This window comes from Gopherus evgoodei, chromosome 10 (assembly GCF_007399415.2).
Source record: "Gopherus evgoodei ecotype Sinaloan lineage chromosome 10, rGopEvg1_v1.p, whole genome shotgun sequence".
Taxonomy (NCBI): Eukaryota; Metazoa; Chordata; order Testudines; family Testudinidae; genus Gopherus; species Gopherus evgoodei.
The window spans coordinates 39,808,311-39,832,580 of record NC_044331.1 but is presented as its reverse complement, the minus strand read 5'-3'; the positions used below and the strand labels follow the sequence as shown (position 1 = coordinate 39,832,580).

General features: G+C 45.8%; 1 protein-coding gene across 3 annotated transcripts in view; it reads left to right on the top strand.

The window, feature by feature from the left end:
* Window positions 1-24,270, top strand: part of CLK3 (CDC like kinase 3) — a 30,328-nt gene that overhangs the window by 4,751 nt on the left and 1,307 nt on the right. For 2 of the 3 annotated variants that reach the window (XM_030578526.1, XM_030578527.1), the window contains exons 3-12: window positions 14,601-14,814; window positions 17,043-17,136; window positions 17,399-17,465; window positions 19,232-19,348; window positions 19,934-20,100; window positions 20,683-20,777; window positions 21,106-21,235; window positions 21,880-21,962; window positions 22,252-22,331; window positions 23,205-23,295. In XM_030578526.1, coding sequence (XP_030434386.1) covers window positions 14,601-14,814; window positions 17,043-17,136; window positions 17,399-17,465; window positions 19,232-19,348; window positions 19,934-20,100; window positions 20,683-20,777; window positions 21,106-21,235; window positions 21,880-21,962; window positions 22,252-22,331; window positions 23,205-23,295 — 1,138 coding nt within the window. The remainder of the gene's footprint in view (window positions 1-14,600; window positions 14,815-17,042; window positions 17,137-17,398; window positions 17,466-19,231; window positions 19,349-19,933; window positions 20,101-20,682; window positions 20,778-21,105; window positions 21,236-21,879; window positions 21,963-22,251; window positions 22,332-23,204; window positions 23,296-24,270) is intronic. The other variant, XM_030578528.1, reaches the window with a different exon arrangement.

Genomic DNA, 24,270 nt, shown 5'->3' with positions numbered 1-24,270 from the left:
CAGACTAGATCAGGGGTCTCAAACACGCAGCACACAAAGTTATTTCCTGCTGCTCGCCATAGCTCCCTCCCTGAGCGCGCTGTGTCCCCGCTCCTCTGCCCACCTCCCAGCGCTTCCTGCTGCCAAACAGCTGTTTGGCAGTGCCTAGGACTTTCCAGGAGGGAGGAACGGGGATGTGGTGAGCTCAGGGAAGGAGGCGGAGAAGAGGCGGGGCAGGGATTTGGGGAAGGGGTTGGAATAGGGGCGGGGTTGGGGAGGGGACTTTGGGGAAGGGGTTGGAATGGGGGCAGGGAAGGAGTGGGAGGAGGTGGGGCGGGTGGGGCTTCATGGAAGGGGTGGAGTGGGGGCAGGGCAGGGGACAGAGGTGGGAGGCTTTTGTATCTTTGTATGAGAAGGTGTCAGTGATGCATCCCTCGGGCCAATGTACTAGTCCTCATGTGGCCCTCGTGGTGATTCGGGTTTGAGATCCCTGGACTAGATGAATGTGATGGTCCCTTCTGGCCCTAAAGTCTAGGAATCTGAGATCTATATTTCAGTTTCAACCAAGGTCAGTAGTGACCTAAAGTTGGTGCCATCTGTTTGGCAGCCTGTGTTAAATTAGTTGGTCTTGGTCCAGTGTCTAATGAATCAAGTGAAATCACTATCCTGCTTGGCAACAATTGGCCCCTTGGTTGGCAAAGAGGGAGAAAAATGAAGAAAATCGAGACATGACAAACCGGAACATTAGCAGCCCCCAAAATTATGATTAAAGATATGATTGGTTGCTCCTATGTAAATATTGAATGGCATCAAGTCGTGGTTAACTGCACATCAAGAATACATGTATAAAGTAAACTTCAGACAATCTTAAAATATAAGACATGCTCACTTTGAATGTGAAAGGGCAGTAAACTGACCTTTGTCTTTATGAACTACAACTTTCCTACATAAACACTGACTTCTCATTCAGTATCTTACACCACTATGACAATATGGGGAATCTGTACAACTTATGAATTCTGGTTGATATGAAATTGTCATGGAATGCCTTTGTGTGGATATGGAAGCAAACATTTTCTAACAGTACTATAGCATGTCTTTCCTAGACCTAATAAATGGAGGAGTTAACCTTCACGATTGTGCTCTAACCTGACAATGGGTGTGCTAAGGAAGTTGCCTGAGCAGGAAAACCAGTTTGACTAAATTTCTCTGCAGGGGGCTGATGAAGTGGAGTGTGCAAAATCACCAGCAGAACAAAGAATCCAGGTGTTGGTAGGGGACATAAACTCAGGACTCAGACACAAGGGCCAGAAAAGGGAAGAGATGGGTTTGCTTTTGTTGTGGGAGTAGTGGGTAGCAGGCATTTAGACCATGGCATTGCCTCTGCCAAGAGGGATATCAGACATGAGGTCTGCATCTGGAGTGTGTACGTAGAGCCTGGGACAGTGCCTAAACCTTGCCCAGCCCCAGCAAGCTAAGGGAATGTGGGTGTGCCTGGGGTCCCAGGGGAGCCACACTGAGATTGATCAGTTAGGGCAAACTGTAAAGAATGGGGCAGACAATCCCCCAAACTGGTGGTTATTCTAATACTTAGATTTACCAAACCAGCAACAAAACAGCTTCCATAATGCCATACTGGTTACCAAGGTGCCAAAAACATAGTTCCCATAAACTTTAATTCTTAAAGCAACGCCGCCTTAGGCTCCAGACAACCAAGTCAGATATGATGGGGCCTACTGAAAATCTTGTTAATCATATAAAAAGTTCTACCAGTCCCAACAGATCGGACACATTACCTTACCAGGTTAATGAATATTTCAGATCTTACCCAAATACATGCGTGCAGCCCATTTTTATCAACTAAACTAAAATTTATTTAAAAATAAAACAGAGATAGTATTGGTTAAAAGATCATTATACATGCAGCTATAAATAGAGTGTTTAGGTCAGTTTTATAGTAGAGATAGTGAATTTCAGAGTTGCAAAGAGTCCTTTCCAGAATCAGTTCGTCAGGGTTATAGATCAGTGTCCAAATATTCAATATTGTGGCAGTCCAGGTGGCACTAGAGATCTCAGTCTTACACCTCAAACTTCCCCTGAATGAAGCTTAAGTAGATCTGAGATGAAAGGATCGGTTCAAGATCAAGAGTTTGTATAGAGATTTTTTGCAGCCTCTTGACAGCACCCGTGCTTAGGTGAACAATAGGCTTTTGAAGTAACCTATATTCTCACTGCTAATTAGGCAACTGCCTTATGATAATCCATGTAGCTGTCTCCCATCATTTGCAGGTAATTTGCTACATACTTCAAAGAGAAATTGAGACAGTGATATCACCATATTTACAGTTCATTTAAATGTTAATATCTTTTTCTTTGAGTGATTGCTCATCTCAATTCCAAGCAGGTGTGTGCACGCCGCATCCACAGTCTTCAAAAGGTTTTTCTCCTAGCGGTACCCGTCGGATCGGCTGTGTAGCCCCTGGGAGTGGCACCTTTATGGTGGTGTATATAGGTCTCTGTCAACCCATCGCCTCTTCAGTTCCTTCTTACTGCCAGTGATGGTGGTTGGAGCTTCTCTTTCTCTCTTGCCTCAGGCAAACGATTCCCTAGCATTCCATTTCTTTGTTTTGTAAATAGTTTTTATTAGCATAGTATTGTTAGTTTTTAGTTTGGTTAGTAATAAAGTCTTTGTAGGGGGCTTCCGACCCCCTCCACTCCCTCCTTTGGGGACCGGGGCATGCCTTGGTCTCAAGGCTTCAGACCCCGTGGGTTTTGTCAAAAGCCTATGTCCAGGGAGGATCCTCTCAACTCCTGCTTAAAGTGCTTGGGAGAAGCCCATCAGAGTGTAGAATCTGCAGGAGCTTCCACCCAAGAATAAAAAAGGAGAGGGACTTCAGACTTGCTCTTCTTATTATTTATAGAGTCGGCCTTTTGCCCACAGCTGGCACAACCTGTGTTGGCGCCAAAATCCAGCATTTTAGGCAGAGCACATCGGCCTCAATAAGGGATGCCGTGGTGCTGACAAAGGACCCGGCACCCAGAGACTTGCGGCACCAACACTCTTCGGCACTGAAGACCACTTCAAGGCCTCTCTGCACCGGTCACGCTTGCCGATGCCGCATATGAAGCAAAGACGAGCTGAGAGGGGGCGTTTGCCAACAGATAGAGCAGTGGAGCACAGTGGGGCTCGCGGAGTGTGTCCTGTGCAGGGACACTCAGCTCCTGCTCAAGCTAAACTGGCAACGGTGACTCCAGTTGAACAGGCGGAACTGTTGAGTCCGGTCCCATTGGACTCCCTGGTGCGGGAGAGCCAGATGTGGGAGTTGGACATACCATCTACCCCGGACACATGTGAGGCCACAAGAGACCTTATAGAGATGATGGCCCAGCAGTTTCTGGAACTGGCACTGCACAAGGGGCCAGTTCTCTCCAAGGGCAAACTGGCCACGCTTGGGCAGCAGTCCCCCTCACTGGGGCACCGCTCTCCAGCACCCTCGTGGTCCCCAAGGTTGGACTCAACCTCTTAGCTGGAGTCCTATATCTCCAGGCAAAGGTGGCACCATTCTTGTTGTTCCTGGTGGGAGGAGGCATACCAGGTCCCTATGATGCCCTGGCCTCCTCAATGGCAAGCTCCAATGCAATGGCCGTTCTGGACCCCCCTGGGCATATCATCAAGCCCAAGGGCTGAGCTCCACGTCCCTCTCCGTTGCCTCAGACAGGGGGAGCCCCCCCATCTGCCTTAATGGTAAGGGAACCTCCAAAAGGACCGGAGCCCAACACCCAACCCGGCACCATGCCAGCCACCACGCAGACAGCATCACTGGGGGAGGAACCTCATGAATTGAAGGGTCAGGAGGAACCTGTGCCCATGAGGGCTTCTTCATTCTTCCTCCCCAAACGAGGCAGTAGCGTCCTTCAAGTCTCCATAATTCCGTCTCACATAAGATTTCAATTTGTGGTAAACAACATCAACCATGAGTTCAGTCTTCCTCTCAGTGGCCCCTTGAGTGTTCACCAAGTGCATGGCAGTCTTCCTACAGAAGCAGCAGGTGCAGGTATTTCCAGGGGTGAGCTGGAGCCAGTTCGCACTGGTTCGCAGGAACCAGTTGTTAAATTTAGAAGCAGTTTTAGAACCGCTTGTTAACTGGCTTCCCTGCGAGGGAAGCTTTGATGGGCTCCGGCCGGGAAGTGTGTAATTCCTCCTCCCGGCCACAGGGGGGCGCTGCAGGAGCCATGTGGGCTGCCTCCTGGCCCTGTTGTTGCTGCTGCTCCTTGGACCTCTGGTCCTGGGGCTTGTGCTGCTGCCTGGTGGGTCCCTGGCTGCGTCCTGCTGCTCGGGCTGCTCCCAGCCACTCTCCCCGTGTGAGTACCTGCACCCCCTGCCTGCAGCCAGCCCCTGCCACAGCCGCCCCTGCCACAGCCACCCGCAGCCACCCTCTGCCCACAGCCAGCCCCTGTCTGCACCACCTACCTATAGCCAGCCTCTGTTGCAGCCAGCCCGTGTCACACTCCCTTCCTCCAGCTAGCCCTGCCCCACACCCCTGTCTGCAGCCAGCCCCATGTCCACTGGTGCACTGCAGTTCTCAGAGCAGTAACCCTGCACACCTACTTCAATGAGGGAGGCAGGGAGCAGCTGGGACCCACATATGTGCACACCCTAGGGTGACCAGACAGCAAGTGTGAAAAATCGGGACAGGGAGTGAGGGGTAATAGGAGCCTCTATAAGAAAAAGACCCAAAAATTGAGACTGTCCCTATAAAATTGGGACATCTAGTCACCCTAGCACACCCCAAGGGAGTGGCGGGGACCCACATATGTGAAACGGAGCTCATTTCTAGTTCAGGCCCATCTTTTTTAAAAAAGAACTTTAGATAGGGTTAACATACATCTGTATTTTCCTGGAGATGTCAGGCTTTTAGGTTCTTAAATCGCTATCTGGGTGGAATTTTTAAAATTTAAAAATTTCTCCTGGGAAAATACAGACGTATGGTAACCTTATTGGTACAAAAAATATATACTGTGGCACATCTCTTAAATCAGAACTTTTTATAGGGAACCGGTTGTTAAGATTTTAGCAGCTCATCACTGGACCGTATTTCTCTGCCTGGATGACTGGCTAATCAAGGGACAATCTTGGGCCCAAGTGGAGAACCATATGAGCCTGGTGTGCATGATGTTCCTCAAGCCTGGCCTCATTCTGAACATGGCAAAGTCAACTATAACCCCCACTCAGAGGATAGAGTTTATTGGCATCCTAAACTCCATGCAGGCCAAGGCTTTTCTTCTGGAAGCTCGTTTCGTTGCCATGAGCGCCATCATAAACGATCTCAGTGGATTCCCAACCATGATGGTGTGGAATTGCCTAAAATGATTTGGACCTATGGCGGCTTGCATGTAAGTGATACAGCATGCCAGACTGCAGCTTCGTCACCTGCAGGCTTGGCTGGCCCTGGTCTATAGGCCAAACCAAGACCACTTGGACAGACTGGTCACTCTTACCCTTCAGGTTCTCGAGTCCCTCCAGTGGTGACTTGACCCACAAACGGTATGTGTGGGAATACCCTTCTCCAAAACTCAAATGATGCCGTCACTAGTGTCAGATGCATCGGTGATGGGATGGAGAGCACACTTAGGCGACCTCAAGACTCAAGGTCTATGGTCCTAGGCAGAACTTCTGCTGCACATCAACATCAAGGAGCTGTGTGCAGTGCACCTTGCTTGCCAGACATTACAAACCCATCTTCAGGGCAGATGTGTCAGTTTCGACAGACAGCACCACAGCCATGTTTTATATAAACAAACAGGGTGGTGCTTGCTCCTCTCTCACAGAGCCATCAAGCTGTGGGGAATTTTGCATCACCCAATCAGTACAATTGGAGGCGTTGTACCTTCCAGGTTCGCAGAATGAACTGGCTGATCGCCTCCACAGATCCTTTCATGGTCATGAGTAGTCTCTTCGCCTAGCTGTCCCCATCAGTATTTTCCAAAGATGGGGCTCTCCCCAGGTAGGCTTGTTTGCGATGCGACACAACAGGAAGTGTCAGCAGTTCTTCTTTCTGAATCATTGCCAGGGCTTCCTCGCAGACGCCTTCCTCCTTTCCCTGAAAGAGTGCCTGCTGTATGCATATCCACCATTCCTTCTCATCCACAAAGTCTTTCTCAAGGTCCGAAAGGACAAAACATCGTTTATCTTGATAGCTCCAGTGTGGTCACATCAACACTGGTTCACCACGCTGCTGGACCTGTCTGTGAACACACCTCTAACTCTGAGCTTGCATGCTCAGACTTGGTTAGGGAGGTTCTCCTCGGCATCAGAAAGTCTTCCACTCTTGCCACTTACCTGGCTAAGTGGAAGAGGTTTACAATTTGGTAACTTCAGAAGGGCACTCCTCCATTGCAGACCTCAAGTCCCTTCATACTGGACTATTTACGCCAGTTAAAACAGCATGGGTTGGCAATATCGTCAATAAAGGTTCACCTGGCTGCAATTTTGGCTTTCCACTCCAGATCAATGGGCCATTTGGTGTTTCCTAACTCTAGCGTAGGCCATTTTCTAAAGGGTCTAGACAGACTGTACTCTCAAGTGTGGCAACTGATCTCCCCCGCCCCCCAAAAGGGCTCTCAGTTTGGGGCTCTCTAGGCTGATAGGCCTTCCCTTTGAGCCCCTGGCAATTTGCTCGCTCCTGTACCTTTCGTGGAAAGTAGCGTTCCTAATGGCTATAACATTGGCCAGACAAGAGTCTAAGCTCAAAGCTCTGACATCCGAGACCCCTTATACCATGTTTTATAAGGACAAGGTGCAGTTACAACCACACCTGGCTTTCCTCACAAAGATAGTCTCGCAATTTCATGCGAATCAGGACATTTTTCTGCTGGTATTCTGCCGCAAGCCACATGCTAACAGGGAACTCACACTCCATTCCTTGGATGTTAGATGAGTGCTAGCTTTTTACATTGAGTGGACAAAGCCGTTTAGAAGGTCGATGCAGCTATTCATGTCCATTACCGAGAGGATGAAAGGTCTTCCTGTCTCATCCTGAAGAATCTCTTCTTGGGTCACGTCCTGATACAGGCCATGATCCATCACTTGGCAAAGATTCCGGCTCCACCGTTGACAACACACTCCACAAGAGCGCAAGCTTCCTATACACCATTTCTGGCTCAAGGTCCCCATTCAGGACATCCGCAGGGCGGTGACGTGGTCATTGGTTCACACCTTTGTCGAACTAAGCCATCACTCTGCAGGCTAGAGACGATTCCGCATTTGGTAGAGCAGTGTTTCAGTCTGCATTTCGGTGAACTCTGACCCCTCCTTTGGGGGACTGCTTGGGAGTCACCTACTTGGAATTGACATGAACAATCATTTGAAGAAGAAAAACATTTTGTCACTGTTGTTCTTTGAGATGTGCTCTCATGTCCATTGCAAGACCCACCTGGGAGTATCCGGCAAGAAGGAACTGAAGAGGCAGCGGATCGGCAGGGACTTATATACACCACCATAAAGGTGCCACTCCAGGGGGCTCCACAGCCGACTGACAGGTACCGCTAAGAGAAAAACCGTGCGATGACCGTGCAGCGCTCGCACACCTACTTGGAGTGGACATGAGTAACACATCCTAAAGAACAACAGTTATGAAAGGTAGGTAACCATTTTTTATCTCTTGAATTAAGAGAATCCAGTGATAGGCAGGAACTGTTTGATTACATTCTGACAGCATATATGTATACACTAGGGCTGTCAAGCGATTAAAAAAATTAATTGCGATTAATCGGGCTGTTAATAGAATACCATTTATTTAAATATTTTTGGATGTTTTCTACTTTTTCAAATATTTTCCTTATTTCAATTACAACACAATACAAAGTGTATAGTGCTCACTTTATATTTTTTTATTACAAATATTTGCACTGTAAAAAACAAAATAGTACATTGCAATTCATCTAATGCAAGTACATCTCTACCCTGATATAACGTGACCCGATATAACACGAATTCGGATATAATGCAGTGAGGCAGCACTCTGGGGGGGGTGGGACTGCGCACTCCGGTGAATCAAAGCAAGTTCGATATAACGCGGTTTCACCTATAATGCGGTACGAATTTTTTGGCTCCCGAGGACAGCGTTATATCTGGATAGAGGGGTACTGTAGTGCAATCTCTTTATAATGAAAAAAGCAACAAAGAGTCTTGTGGCACCTTATAGACTAACAGATGTATTGGAGCATAAGCTTTCGTGGGTGAATACTCACTTTTGTCAGATGCACCTAAGAAAGTTTATGCTCCAATACATCTGTTAGTCTATAAGGTGCCAATGGACTCTTTGTTGCTTTTTACAGATCCAGACTAACATGGCTACCCCTCTGATACTTTATAATGAAAGTTTGAACTTACAAATAAAGAATTTTGTACAAAAAATAACTGCATTCAAAAATAAAACAGTGTAAAACTTTAGAGCCTACAAGTCCACTTACTTCAGCCAATCGCTCAGACAAACAACTTTGGTTACAATTTGCAGGAGACAATGCTGCCTGCTTCTTGTTCACAGTATTGCCTGAAAGTGAGAACAAGTGTTCGCATGGCACTGTTGTAGCCAGCACTGCAAGATATTTACATGGCAGATGTGTTAAAGATTCATATGTCCCTTCATGCTTCAACCACCATTTCAGAAGACATGCATCCATGCTGATGATGGGTTCTGCTCGATAATGATCCAAAGCCTTGCGGACCGACGCATATTCATTTTCATCATCTGAGTCAGATGCCACCAGCAGAAGGTTGATATTCTTTTTTTGTGGTTTGCGTTCTGTAGTTTCCGCATCAGAGTGTTGCTCTTTTAAGACATCTGGAAGCATGCTCCACACCTCATCCTTTTCAGATTTTGGAAGGCACTTCAGATTCTTAAACCTTGGGTTGAGTGCTGTAGCTATCCTTGGAAATCTCACATTGGTACCTTATTTGCTTTTTGTCAAATCTGCTGTGAAAGTGGTTTTAAAATAAATGTGTGCTGGGTCATCATCAGAGACTGCTATAACATTAAATATATTGCAGAATGCGGGTAAAATGGACAGAAGACGTACAGTTCTCCCCCAAGGAGTTCAGAAACAAATGTAATGCATTATTTTTTTAACGAGTATCATCGGCATGGAAGCATAAAGGGGCATATGAACATTTAGCATATCTGGCACATAAATACCTTGCAACGCCGGCTACAAAAGTGCCATGTGAATGCCTGATCTCACTTTCATGTGACATTGTAAATAAGAAGCAGGCAGCAGTTATGTCCCGTAAATGTAAACAAACTTGTTTGCCGTAGCAGTTGGCTGAACAGGAAGTAGGACTGAGTGGACTTGTAGGCTCTACAGTTTTACACTTTGTTTTTGAATGCAGTTATGTAACAAAAAAAAATATACATTTGTAAGTTACACTTTCACAATAAAGAGATTACACTGGTGAATTAAAAAATACTATTTCCTTTGTTTATCATTTGTACGGTATAAATATTTGTAATCAGAAGTAATATAAAGTACACTTGGTATTGTGTTATAATAGAAATAAATATATTTGAAAATGTAGAAAAACATCCAAACATAATAAATTTCAGTTGGTATTCTATTGTTTCAGTGTGATTAACGGTGATTAATTTGTTTTTGTTAATCGTGAGAGTTAACTGTGATTGATTGACAGCCCTAGTAAACACACACAAACATTATCTATCAATATGTTTCTAAAGGTTGAATCTGGGTCAATTAGCCTGCAAGTTCCTTGATCTGTACTGGCCCCGGGTCCCAGTGGGATTCACTGTTTGGATCACAGCAGTCTGGTCTGTCAGGAGAAGCTCGACCAGATTTGTGGAACTCTCTCCCCCCCCCTTTTTTTTTTCCAAGTAGTAACATCATTATATTATTGTGCTATTTAAAAACGGAAGCACTTGGTACTGAAGTTCAGGCTTCGATTTATAAATAATTGTGGAAGAGAAGTTTGTAGCTGATAAAGGTGGAAGATCTAGCATCTTTGGCACTTAGCATAAAAATCTGCTTGTGTTACTATATTGGTCTAAAATTTACTCTAAATTTTGTATAACTTTATGCAATGTTATAGCTGGTCAGTCCCAGACTAGAGAGACAAGGTGCGTGAGGTAATCTTTCTTGTTGACCAACTTCTGTTGATGAGAGAGAGAAGTTTTTTGAGCCACGCACAGCTCTTCTTTAGGTATAACTTTGGTGTTATTGACCAGTTATAGAATCATAGAATATCATGGTTAGGAGGGATCTCAGGAGGTCATCTAGTCCAACCCCCTGCTCAAAGCAGGACCAGTCCCCAACTAAATCATCCCAGCCAGGGCTTTCTCAAGCCTGACCTTAAAAACGTTTAAGGAAGGAAATTCCACCACCTCCCTAGGTAACCCATTCCAGTGCTTCACCACCCTCCTAGTGAAAAAGCTTTTCCTAATATCCAACCTAAACCTCCTCCACTGCAACTTGAGACCAACTTGTCATCTGATACCACTGAGAACAGTCTAGATCCATTCTCTTTGGAACACCCTTTCAGGTAGTTAAAAGCAGCTATCAAATCCCCCCTCATTCTTCTCTTCTGCAGACTAAACAATCCCAGTGCCCTCAGCCTCTCCTGATAAGTCATGTGCTCCAGTCCCGTAATCATTTTTGTTGCCCTCCACTGGACTCTTTCCAATTTTTCCAAATCGTTCTTGTAGTGTGGGGCCCAAAACTGGACACAGTACTCCGGATGAGGCCTCACCAATGTTGAATAGAGGGGAATGATCACATCCCTTGATCTGCTGGCAATGTTCCTACTTATACAGCCCAAAATGCCGTTAGCCTTCTTGGCAACAAAGGTACACTGTTGACTCATATCCAGCTTCTCGTCCACTGTAACCTCTAGGTCTTTTCTGCAGAACTGCTGCCTAGCCATTTGGTCCCTAGTCTGTAGCACTGTATGGAATTCTTCTGCCCTTGTCCTTGATGAACCCCATCAGATTTCTTTTGGCCCAATCCTCTAATTTGTCTAGGTCCCTCTGTTATCCTATCCCTACCCTCCAGCGTATCTACCACTCCTCCCAGTTTAGTGTCATTTGCAAACTTGCTGACCATGCCATCCTCCAGATCATTAATGAAGAAGATATTGAACAAAACTGGCCCCAGGATCGACCCTTGAGGCACTCCACTTGATACCGGCTGCCAACTAGACACGGAGCCATTGATCACTACTCATTGAGCCCGACGATCTAGCCAGCTTTCTGTCCATCTTATAGTCCATCCATCTAGCCTATACTACTTTAACTTGCCGGCAAGAAATACTGTGGGAGACCGTATCAAACGCCTTGCTAAAGTCAAGGAATAACACATCCACTGCTTTCCCCTCATCCACAGAGCCAGTTATTTTGTCATCAGAGACCAGGGTAGATTTGATTTAAATCATTATTTAAATCACTAGCCAGGAAGACTCGATGTAATCATGGATTTCTACATAAAAGTGTGTTCTTGTTGGTTGTTATAACCTTAATACATACTCCTCACAACTCAGAGAGAGATGTAGGTTTCATTTTTAGAAGGTACACACTATTCATTTTTAAGTGATTTATTTAGAATCCTTTTAGATTAGTTTTACAGCTATATCAGAAAATGAATGATTGTTTGGTTATTTCATTTACCAAAGGTAATTGAAGCAGATATTTATGAAGTCGTTGGGAGGTGAACTACCTCCAATTCAACACGTTAATCATTAATATTCGGAGGATTTTCTTACCATGTTGTATTAGGAGGAGAACATCACTAGACAGACATTTAGATAGTTTTATTTAACTAAAACAACAACACTATGTATTCTGTAATTTTTTTTAACAGCAAACATATAATATTTTAACAAAACCAGCATATGAATTTTTGAATTTGAACATTCAAGTTTTTAAAAATCAGGTTTGTTTTTGTTAAAGTTGTTTAACTAAAATAGTTAAATGAAATATTTAAAAAAATAATTAATGAAATTGACTAGGTCAAAATGAGAAACTTAATATTGGCTTCTGCCGCTAACTTAGTCGTCTTCACCTTCATTTTCCTGTTCGTTCATAATCTGGAAAAGAAAAACAAGCTTTCGTGCTTTTTCAGGTTGCAAACGATTTCTTAATTTGGAATGAATTAGTTCAAAGGAAGAAAATATTATTTCTACACCGGCAGAAGAATCTACTGCTGTTAAAAGTTAGATTATCACTTCAACAGTCTCTGAATCCAAATGCTTAAGTGACTTCCACCAGTTCACTGGTGTGATTTCTTTAAAACATCATCAGCAAACATATATTTCTTGAATAGTTTTATTCCCAAACTGGGTCTCTTTTACAGCCTGCTGCCATTATAGATTTTTCCATTCTAGTGAGAGAATGGTATTGGAGATCTCAAATCAATGAAGGCTACACTCAGAAAGACCTCAAGACTTCTGGAATATGCTGCTCAAACAGTTTCACTTCTGTTTCTACTGGCTGTCCCTCCCTTTTCACATTTATCTCCAGACTTCTCCTTGTCCAGATCTATTCCACCCCTAACAATCTTCTATTCACTGAACTTTTTGAAACTTTCCACTTTTAGAGAGAGGTAAGAGATTAACTTTGTGTACACAAATTTTCAGAGGAATAATAGGGTTAAGGTCTGCTATTTCTCACCTCTCTCTCTCTCTCTCTTTATTTATTTAAAAACCTTTTTGCTGTTAACAAGCATGTTATCTCCGGAGAGACAAATCCACAGTTTGAGAACTGCAAAACTAAGCATCTCTGATGGTATCTTCTAGACCAGAGGTGGGCAAACTACAGCCCGTGAGACCCTCCTACCTGGCCCTTGAGCTCCTGGCTTGGGAGGCTAGCCCTCGTTCTCTCCCCTGCTGTTCCACCTTCCCTGCAGCCTCAGCTTGCTCCGCCACCAGCGCTGTGCTTTGCGTGCTGGGTCTGCGAGTTCCTGGGGCAGCGCAGCTGCAGAGCCTGGCCTGACCTGGTGCTCTGTGCAGTGCTGTGATGTGGCTGGCTCCAGCCGGGCGGTGCAGCTGTAGCACCACCAGTCACCAATGCTCCAGGCAGCATGGTAAGGGAGTGTTGGATAGAGGGCAGGGGAGTTCGGGGTGGTGGTCAGGGGGTGGGGGTGTGGATAGGGGTCAGGACAGCCAGAGGGTGGGGAACAGGGGGATTGAATGGGAGCAGAGGTCCTGGAGGGGCAGTCGGGAAGGGGGGGGGTGGATGGGCGGGCGGGGAGCAGTCAGGGCAGGGGTTCTGGGGACTGTCAGGGGACAGGGAGTGGGGGGGTGGATGGGGCAGGGGTCTGGGGGGGGCATCAGAACAGGGGGTTGGATGGGGCAGGAGTCTCGGGGGGACATCAGGGGGTGAGAAGAAGGGGGGGATCAGATAGGGGGCAGGGGCTGGCCATGCCTGGCTGTTTGGGGAGGCGCAGCCTCCAAACAGTTTCCGAAACCTGATGTGGCCCTCAGGCCAAAAAGTTTGCCCGCCCCTGTTCTACACTGAGCACTGAGTCCCATTGGGTAGGTAGAAAGATTAACCTAAATAATCTGTACAGAAGCCCCTGGAACCCCATAAAATTGAGTCCTTAATCCGTGAACTATTGGAACGCCATTTACAAAACTTTTCTTAAAGATTACATGAATATATTAGAATTTATTATCCCTATTCCATGATGAGAGAGTTTTAATTAAGATACATTATAACTCAAAAGCTATCTTTAGATACGTTTTTTTCCTCAAAAAGGATTTTATGTCAAAAACTGGATTTAAATAAAAAAAAAATTTAATTCACCCTGTCAGAAACCGGGTACTGACTGTAGAGACTGAACAGTCCTTTTGGCCCACAGAGGTAATCCTTTCTGGTCAAGATGTGCAGTAACATGGGGTTTCAGAGTAGCAGACGTGTTAGTCTGTATCCGCAAAAAGAACAAGAGTACTTGTGGCACCTTAGAGACTAACACATTTATTTCAGCATGAGCTTTCGTGAGCTACAGCTCACTTCTTCAGATGCACAGGGTTGCTTGTGTTGAGCATGCAGCACCTGCTGTGTAATTAAATGAAGGACTCTAGTCTTTAGGGCCGTCAATGAGAGGAAGGATGGTGTGGTTGTTAAGGCAATGGTGGGGTAAGTTCCCATTGTGCTACCCTGGAATTCTCTGTCTGCCTGGGCAAATCACTTAGTCTCTCTGGGCCTTAATTCCCCATCTGTTTTAAAAAAAACAAAACGAAAAAAACTTCCCTACTGCATAGGGGGAGGGAGCGGTTGTGAGGAAAGTACTCCCAGACTGCAGTGATAAGGCACATAGAATCTAGTCCTTCCCAGATCTAAATTTGCACCTTAAGCCTTATTTCCCATAAAGGAGAGAATACCACATCGTTTCTGACATCCCTTCCATTTGAAATACTTGGCCAAAAGTCCTGTGATACGGTGCAAACTCCCAGATCAGGCAGGGTTCAGTTCAGAACTGCTACTGTTGTTCCTCACTATCCTGCAGAGGGCACAAGAGCATGCATAGTCAGGCTGCCTTTGCATGCCGCAGCGCTCTGTTGTTCGTGCAGTGTGCTCTGCCTTCCCCGGTTTGTAAGTGGGTTTTTATTTGTAATGCAGCCACGAGAGGATGCCTTACCAAAGGAGGTACAGAGACAGACGGGAGAGCGATAACTACAGGTTTGAAGACCGAAGCCCTTCTTTCGGAGAGGATTATTACTCTACCCGCTCACACCACTGCCGGAGATCACGGGACAGAGAGCACCACCGAACAAGGAAGCACCAGCATCGCTGCCGGAAACGCAAGACCAGGTCTTGTAGCAGTGCCTCATCGGTGAGTAGCATCCAGATGAGTTCAGGATTGTTCAGGTTTTAACTTTTTTACCTTCTGTAGCTCTGAATACACTGGGTGAGTACCTCTAATCCCTCTTCTGTTTTGTTCTTGTTTCACTTCACTGTGTCTTTAAACTGGAAGCATTAATCGTTGCTAATTTTGACAGACCATTCCTAGCATCTGGAAATAAAGCCTGGCTTCCCAAGGCACGGGGTGGGCGGGGGGAGTGCAGTGAAGCCAGCTGCAATGCTTGTCTGCACACTTAGAAGGGGAACTCCTGGATGTAGGCCTGCACTGTTGCAGCATCCACTATGGTTGTCTCTCCTCTTTTCTTCGCTTGAAGATTCCACTCTGCTGCATTTTGAAACTTCTGCCTGAGTTGATACTGCTACATTGTGACAGCATAAGATACTCCAGTGTAGATACGTTTGTTGTGGCAGAATCTCGTACCCCTTAGGACAAGGCAGCTGCGTCAAACCCATTCTTCAGAACTGTTATCAACCACTTTTCCACAATACTCGGGAGAGGTGCCCTGTTGTCACTAGTTTCCTTGAACTGAAGTTTTTTGTTTGAGAATGTCACTGTTCTCTCTCTGACTGGAATGAATGACAACCTCCTTCTCCTAATTAGTGATGATTAACAATCAACTTGTGGCAAAGGGGGGAGGGGAGGTTATCCCAGGGTAATGGAGTGACTTGGAAGTGTTGTGAGATGCTCATCCAAATGTCTTTACTTTACCGCCTCGGTCATAACCTAGTAAGGACCCGTTACTACTATTCACAGTTCTCAAGTTTGTTGCTTTTCTATAGTTTAAACAAAGTGATTGATTCCTAACCCCTGTGGTTATATTGGATACTTGCATGGTTTGGAACGCTTAATGGCCCATCATGTTCCTCTTTTTCCAGCCAATTTTATTTGAATTTTAATGCCAAGGTTAAACAATTGAAATGCTCCAATAACAACTGTGTGTGTGTGTGGTGGTACTGTGCAGGTTTCGGTTGTTGTGATTTCTACTCTTTGTATTGTGAAGTCTCACAGCAGCTATGTCAAGTACTCTCCAAAACTTTTCTCCATTTCAGACGATCTCTTAAACTTTGTCTGTCTGTAGTTCATTCTTCTTGACATGTTGGGAAGGAGTATGGCGGAGTACATATTAGGAAGTTCAGACATGGAAGTGTAGAGCCCTGTTACCATATCTCTCACTAGATAGAATGTGACTAATTTTACACTTCTTTTTTTAGAGGGACTAAATAGAAAAGTTCAGTCATTGGACAGAAGAGTTGTTGGCTTTGGGGGAGGGGAAGAAGGGGGGAAGGGTGTTTCTGCTGGCGGGAAGGAACCTCCAGGAATGTTTGGCTGGTTTTCCAGTAGAAGCTAGTAGCGATGAGCTTGATTGTGAGCTCTTACCTTTAGCAGACCAGGAGCTATGAGGTATAAGGCTCTCCAGGGACTTAACTCTCCTGCTTCTAGAATTCTTTCAAGCTTTAAATCTGTTTCAAGGAAGGACAATGACACTGGCCCTCTGTGGGTCCAGTCAGGCTTGCAGATGTAGGATCAATTGTGTTATTGGTTCCATCAGGATGGGAAGGGCTGAGTAGTATTGGGTTAAGGGTGGGACAGGTTCCTGGGATAGCTGGAGATGTTTATTAATAAACATACAAAGGAAAGCAGGACAGACTCCACAAAGGGGGAACTGCTAATCTGGCTTCTACTGGACAGCCTGACCAACCCGACTTGTGTACTCTACCCATCGGCACACTTGCCACTGGAGAAAGTGACGTGACTGGCAAAGCATTCGCTCTTCTTGCGCCGCTGGCAGTGTCCTCTGTTCACATAGAGGAATTTGCTCCTCTGTGGCAAAACATGGGGGGAATGCTTGTACGAACCCAGTGACTGGAGCATCCCAGCTGCTGCCCCCTTCCAGAGAAGAGGGTGGCACTTTCCGCTTAGAGGCAGCTGCATCAGACACTGTAGCTAATGAGACAGTTCTTTACATACCTGTAGCTGTTTTTTACTTTTCTGTTTTGAAGTTAGTTTGTGTCTTGACGTGTCCCTTGCAATATCCCTATCGTTATATATGCTGTGTGCCTTATGAAATGCGGGGATCTGGAAAATCCAACCACCGACGCATCGTCGTCTCCACCTTTGAATGACAACTCAATCTGCCAATCGGAACTGCCCGCTGTGTGCGATTGGTCGGATGTCGTTTCGGGGGGCGGTGTGTGCAGAGAAGCCAACAGAGCAGTAAACGCAGCAGGAGCGTGGAAGATGACAAGGAAGGTCACCTGGTGTGCAGAATCGGCGATTGGCTCCAAGAGCGATGTACAGCCACCTTTCGTAAAACTTTACCTCTCTACTTTCTATCCCCATGTTAGCAAGATCTCTCTTATTGTACTGGAGGGGTCTCTAGTGTTTATTGCTTATAAATGGGCTGACCAGTAATTGCCTGAAGCAGACAATAGACACTTCTGTTTTAAAGAGTGTAGCAGGGAGATACCTTTTTGAGATGTGATGCTGTGAAATTGCAGGACCTCATGCCTGTCTGGTTCTCGAAGCTCACATCGGCTCTTGTTTTCTCTCCTAGATGAGATTGTCGGCAGCCTAGGTGAAGGCACTTTTGGTAAAGTTGTGGAGTGTGTGGACCATGCCAGGTATGCTATCCTTGGTCTCTAAGTGACTTACCTATCATGTACCAGTCAGTTCAGACATTGATGAGGTGGTGTCGATTTGTCCTGTCCTCTTCAGATGGTCTTCAGTTTCCTCTTAGATGCTGATACACAATCCCCAGCTCTTCCACACTCAGCATCTGGCGCTGAACCCATGACCTGTTTAGTCTAGGTGCCACTGTGCTCTTCCTCTCCCTTCCAAAAAAGTCACTAGCAAAGTGGGAGGGGAAAGAAGAGATGTGCTTAGGTGACCTTATTGATTACAACATGAGGCCATCGTATTCTGTGGCTTTCTGCAGTTCTGTTAGAAGCGATTATTCAACATTAGTTTGCCTCAGCTGGGATTCCACTCAACGTCTTTTGCTAACAGACAAGAATGGGCAGATCATCAAATTCCCCACAAACTGTTATTTTGCTGGCCTTGCTCTCCACTCCATTATATGCCCATCCCAGATTTGCCAAAGGGATATCATCCCCTTTGTCGGTGTTTGTGCTATTAATATGACTGCCAGGTGTTCACTTAAATATATCTCTGAACTTACATGTGTTGTAGGGCTTGGCTTGATCAATGGAAACAAGATGTGTTTATATGCCTGCAGGGGAGGCTTGTTACAGCCTAGTAACTACTGCAGAATTACAATCACTTGATGTATACTTTCTGATGACCATTTAGTGAAATAGGCAGTGCTTGATTGCCCCATTCCCCCAAAGTATGAACTTTGGCTTTTGTGTCTGCAGGGACAGAGTTAGACAGTGGTGGTGATTTGTGAGAGATTGTGATGTATTGCAAAAGGTGCAAGCTTAACTCTCATTTTCCTCAGTCTCTAATGTGCTGGAAGTGTAGTATACACTCAGGGCACTACATGCCTGTGACCTGAACAGCACCTTAATTTTTGGGAGGTAGGGGGAAATGTTGTTAGTTTGTATTGTCTTTGCCCAGGACCCCACTGAGCTAGGGGCTATACGAACCCACCAGAAAAGACAGTCCTTCCCCAGAGAGCTTAGTCATAACTGGGGCTGAAGAGAACACAGGACTTTGGGAGGAAGCATTCTTCCCCTTCGTGAAGTCTGCAGGGGTGGAGTCCCTCTCTTGTGCACTGTAAAATATGGAGTAGGGAAATCCCAGTCCTTAAGTCCTTTGGAGGTGCACCGGAGATAATCCCTCAGAGGCCAGTGAGGAGGATGAGGAAAGCAAAGGGGTGTGGCCAGCAGTGCATCGTGGATGATTTCCACCTCTCCCATCCTGTGGATATATGAGTGGCTCCCCAGTCCTATAGTATGTGCAGAGTAAGGTGTCGTTTGGATAAGTGCATTAGCTCCCAGCAAGCCTTGGGAGGGTGACTGGGGACCATTCCCACAAAGTGGTTTTAGTTGCCTCAGGTGGAAGAATATGCAGATGAAGCGGGGGTGATGGATTCTCCTTGATCCTGGCTTTTCCCAAGCTGCATTTCCCAGTTTCATACTGCAGTCAATTACAGGGTATAACTTACTAATACAGTGATGGGCAGCTGTGGTTTGCTCCCACTGCATGGCCCTGAGAACCGATTTGGGGAGGGGATGAAAAATGACCGGTGTCTCCTACCACACCCCAGGATTTATCGTAGAGACATTTTCTCATTCCCCATCCAAAAAGGAATTGGGTAAGAATCTCAGAATCTGGGAATTGTTTTTTGTCTAGGGACAATTCTTTGTTGAGGTGGTCTGGGCCACTCCACGTCTGACTCATTCATGTGTCATCTTCCCCTCTGCAGAGGTAAATCCCAGGTGGCACTGAAAATTATTAGAAATGTGGGAAAGTACCGGGAAGCAGCCAGACTGGAAATTAATGTTCTAAAGAAAATTAGAGAGCGAGACAAGGACAACAAATAGTAAGTTTGATCTCTTGCATAGAAGTTGCTGCTGCTTAGTGCTGTCGTATCTACTCAGAGAGGAGAGTGGATGGAGCAAGGTAGCATGGGGGAGAACCGGAGATAAGAGCATGGAAACGTAATACCTGCCTTTTCCATCTACCTAGAAAATGGTGTCGTCTTCTCCCTCATCCACCTTCTGGAATTGGGAATATAGAAGGGCTTTTTTCAGTCTGAATTGTGACTTTTATTCCCAGGTCCCAGAATATGTAATTATCGACCATTTAAATATCTTGGAATTGGGTTAATTTATGCTTCCATATTAACTAAACACAGTTCTTTATAGTGAAACATTTGCCCTTCCACACACCCCCCCGCACTTCAGTGTAAGAATTTTGCAGCTTACACTAGGGTATCTATGTCCTTGGCATCTCTGGATGATTGAGCAGGAGAATCCCAGGTTGCTTAGAGAGAAGCATGGCTGTGCTGTGTGTGCAAACTGAGTGTGTGTGTGCTAGTTACTTGGAGAGAGGGAGGGATGGGAATACTACTTCCTTGGAAGTGTGTTGTGTGGCCAATAACATCCTTATTATCCATTCTTTCCAGTTTGTGTGTCCTGATGTCCGATTGGTTCAACTTCCATGGCCACATGTGCATCGCCTTTGAGCTTCTGGGCAAGAACACTTTTGAATTCTTGAAGGAGAATAACTTTCAGCCATATCCTCTTCCCCAGATCCGGCACATGGCATACCAGCTCTGCCATGCCTTGAGATGTAAGTTACCCAGATTCCTTTGCCACGGTTGTCTGCAGCAATGAGGTGAGTTCTACTCGCCAGCTAGTGTTTTCTTCCCGTTTGTTTTTACATGCATGTTAATTGTGTCTGAACATTTTGGCTAGTCTCACTTTTCACAGTCTGAAGAGTTTAAAATCAGGTGAGCGATTCCGATGTTTTTGGAGAACAGTGAAGGGAGGTGGACTGAGGACATGGCTTCTAGATTCACCTCAGTTTCCTCCTGAAAGAGGGGAAACTAAACCTTGTGAGCTTCACACAGATGACTTACTGCCTGTATGTGACGGACTTGATGGGATGACTGAAATGTATATTTAACAGTTAAAATGTGATGACATATAGTGAGGAACTTGGCTACAAATAAGATAATTCTATGTAGCTTAATGAAGCTGTTTGATACACAGTTGACATGGGTCATGGTGCAGCACATTGCACTCTGGTTCAAAGTACGATTCCTTGGGGCAAGGGAGCATGTGTTTGCAGGGGGTCGATGTAACCGACATAGCTGTACGGAGGGTCCAGTGCTTGATTCTTAAACTTTTCTCTCCTCTCTCCTCTCCGCAGTTTTACATGACAACCAGCTGACTCACACTGACCTCAAACCTGAAAACATCCTCTTTGTGAATTCCGATTTCGACACCATGTACAATGAGACCAAGGTAGGTTGTGTCTCTGAGCGAGAGGGTGAAGTGATTGAATGCCTTGCCTCTTTCTGCAAGAAAAAGATTTTCCTTTTTCCCATTCTCTGGTTGAGCATGAGGGCCATCATCTCCAGTGGCTTGGACACAGGAGACGAAGTCAGGAGGCCTGCATTCTATTCCTGGCCTTTCCAATCTGTAAAACGAAGAGTACTTGGCTACCTAGGTTAAAGAGCTTTGAGATCTCTGATGGAAGGCCCTATACAAGTGCGATGTTTCTGTATTTTGTGGCCCTTTTTACTGCTGATACGGATATCCAGGTTCCTTATCGCTATTTCTTGTGTTGCAGAGCTGTGAGGAGAAATCTATTAGGAACACAAACATCCGTGTGGCCGACTTTGGAAGCGCCACCTTTGACCATGAGCATCACACTACTATTGTTGCTACTCGGCATTACCGCCCGCCAGAGGTGATTCTGGGTGAGTGGAGTTACGCTTCTGTCTTTACTGATGGGTTTCTGGGGAGTGGGGTATGGGGTACATTAGGGTAAGAATTGGGCTTTGCAAGAATGAACTGACTGGAAAATCTCTGATTCTGGAGTGGAGAAAGGTGACAATCTACACTGGCATATTTAGACAAAAAGTTAAACCTGCTGCTGTGATGGGTCTCTTGTGAGCGAAGATTTGGGTGGTGCTGCAGATGGGGCATTGGGACTGCTGAGGCAGCACACCCAGTCTGCATCACGTCCAGAGCCTGGAACAAAGACAACGCTTTCATTTAAGCAAAATATTGTCTGTAAATATGTGCCCAGAACTTTGGGTGAGTGCTCGGCACAGAGATGTGGGATGGCAGAGATCTGAGATGCTCATGTGAGATATCGCAGTTGAGTTAATCAGAGAATAACCACTTCACTGCACAGACTGAAAAGGTGGCCTCTCTCTGTTCTGGTCCTCTGACTCCCAGAGGACTAAGCAGTCATCTTACCACAGAAATCCACTGGGCGTGTAGCTGAGTTTTTGGTCTCTCCAATTTTAAAGGAAACTAAAAACCACCAGCAAGGAATTTGTTCAAGCTCCACATTTGTCACTGAAAGCTCAGTCATTTTCTGTCTTCTTCATTGCAGAGCTGGGCTGGGCACAGCCATGTGATGTCTGGAGTATTGGCTGCATTCTATTTGAGTATTACCGTGGCTTCACACTCTTTCAGGTACACTTTCGCAAGGCCTTTACGCCCTTGACTGAACTGTGTAAGCTTTAGTTCCCTTTTAAGCCATGAAGCCCTAATCAACAATGGTATTTATGCTCCTAATTTCCATTGAACTCAGGGGAAGTTAGGAGCCCAAATACCTTTGTAGATTTGGGTCTACATTTTTCTGGGTACCATGAGGAGACTGTCCTACTAGTCCAGCCTTGGAAGGGTGGGTTTAGACCTTCCTGTCTTTGTTGTGTGACTGTTTCAAGGCTAAGAAAATAACCCAGTCGTTCTTCCTCCGCAGACTCATGAGAATCGTGAGCACCTTGTAATGATGGAAAAAATCCTTGGGCCAATCCCATCTCAGATGATCCACAAAACCCGGTGAGAACCAGCTTCTGAACTCTGAGCAGCTGACTTGGCTGTTGCATTGTTCTGGTGATGGGGAATAGGCGGGATACCATCTCTGATGCAGAGAAGCCACACATCAGAATCCTAACACTAGGGTTGTAGCTCTGGGTGGAGATCGTAGGGTCAAGAAAAGACTTGAACTTGAAATAAAAATGAGGTTGAGTACAGGGGCTGGTAAAAATGCCTGAGCAGCCTAGAAATAGTGGAACCCTGTTGTTCTATGCCACTAAGGGGGCCTTGCCTAGGATTTCTTCAATACTTTTGCTGAGACAGGGCCTCCGTTCCTGCCTGATAAGACAGTGAACTTTCATGCAAACAGCATCAAAATCTGAAACTTCTATTGTTTTCTCGCAGCATGGTCCAGTGGCTAGGGCACTACAGTGGGAAACGGGTGACCTGGGTTCTGTTCCCTGCTCTGCCGTTGACCCTAATGTTTGACCTTGGGCAAGTCACGTCCCCTCTCTGCCTGTTTTTCCCATCTGTGAAATGGGAATGATACTTTACTATCTTTGTAAAGTGCTTTGAAATCCATGGATGAAAAGTGCTATATACGAGATTTATATTAAAACCCCAAGTATTGGCTGCTAGAAACCGTCTAGTTTGGCTTTAACGAGGCTTAGCTTTTAAGACCACCTTGATTGCTGGCTGGGCTGGTAGAATACCAAGCATATAGTTTTCTGAAGTGCTTTGGAAAAGGGGTTACAGCATCCTCTGAAAGCACTGGCTGGCTTATATTATATATAGTTTGAGTCTTAGTACTGATGTCTTGCCTTGCAGTAAGGCTACGCATACCCCGTACGTGTGCACCCCCCCGATTTCTCTTGAATAGTTCCTTTTATTGTACAGGAAACAGAAGTACTTCCACAAGGGGGGCCTGGTATGGGATGAGAACACATCAGATGGAAGATACGTCCAAGAGAACTGCAAACCACTGCGGGTATGAGATGCTGCTCTGATTTCTATAGAAAGCTTAGCTAGCTCTGCAATGGGTGCTGAGTGTCCTAGCTTCCACCGTGTCACCTGGCACGTTCTTGGAGTGAGATGACACTGGATGAAAATGGGGGTGCTGCTGTCAGTATCTAAATGACATGGGAGACAAATTGGTAGCTTCATTCTGTATATGCAGGGAGCACCTTGGCACAAAAACAGAACCTTGCCAAGACTAGAATGACTGGTCGGTCCCAATATAATTGTTTTAAGCTGTATTAGCTTTTACAGAGCCTATTACCCAATGCTTTATAATCACTCCCAATCCTGTTCCCAAATCAGCTGTAGTCGCAGTTAGTAAAGACTTCACTTTGTGTCAGTGCAGTGTGGTAAGAATCAGAAATTAGGGATGGAATTGTTAGGCCATGTAGCTCCTCCACCAGCCAGTTCGGGTCTGCTCCCTACACTGTGTTCTATAGATGGGCAAGCCCTTAGAATTCCATGGCAGTACCACGCTCCTGTAGATGGGATTAAGAGTGGGAGCCTGGTCTCTAACAGTGCTGAGCACTCCAGCTTCAATGGATGTTCTGCGCTTCTGAAACTCATGGCCTTGGGTTCTGTACTGGAGCTGTGACTGGATTGCTGTGGCCTGGGGCAAATCTCTTTGGGTGCCTCCAGTTCCCCAGCTGTGAAATAGGGACTGTGATGGTGAAGATCGCTATAGAAAGATGTGTAGGTTACTCTTACTCTGCCTTTATTCTTAAAGAAAACTGAGGACATGTCTGGCTAGTTTTAATCCTTTGAGGCAGGACAGGGAACCCTCTCATGTGGCTACTGCTCATTGAAAGGACTTGAGGAGAACCCCCAGCTTACAGGGAATGTGATCTTCCAGACTATTCCAGGCAGGAAGGCTGAGGGGATCCGTGCAGGACTGCATCTGGGCATGGCAACCTTGGGCTTTGTCTGTTGGAAGGTTGGGGTCCAG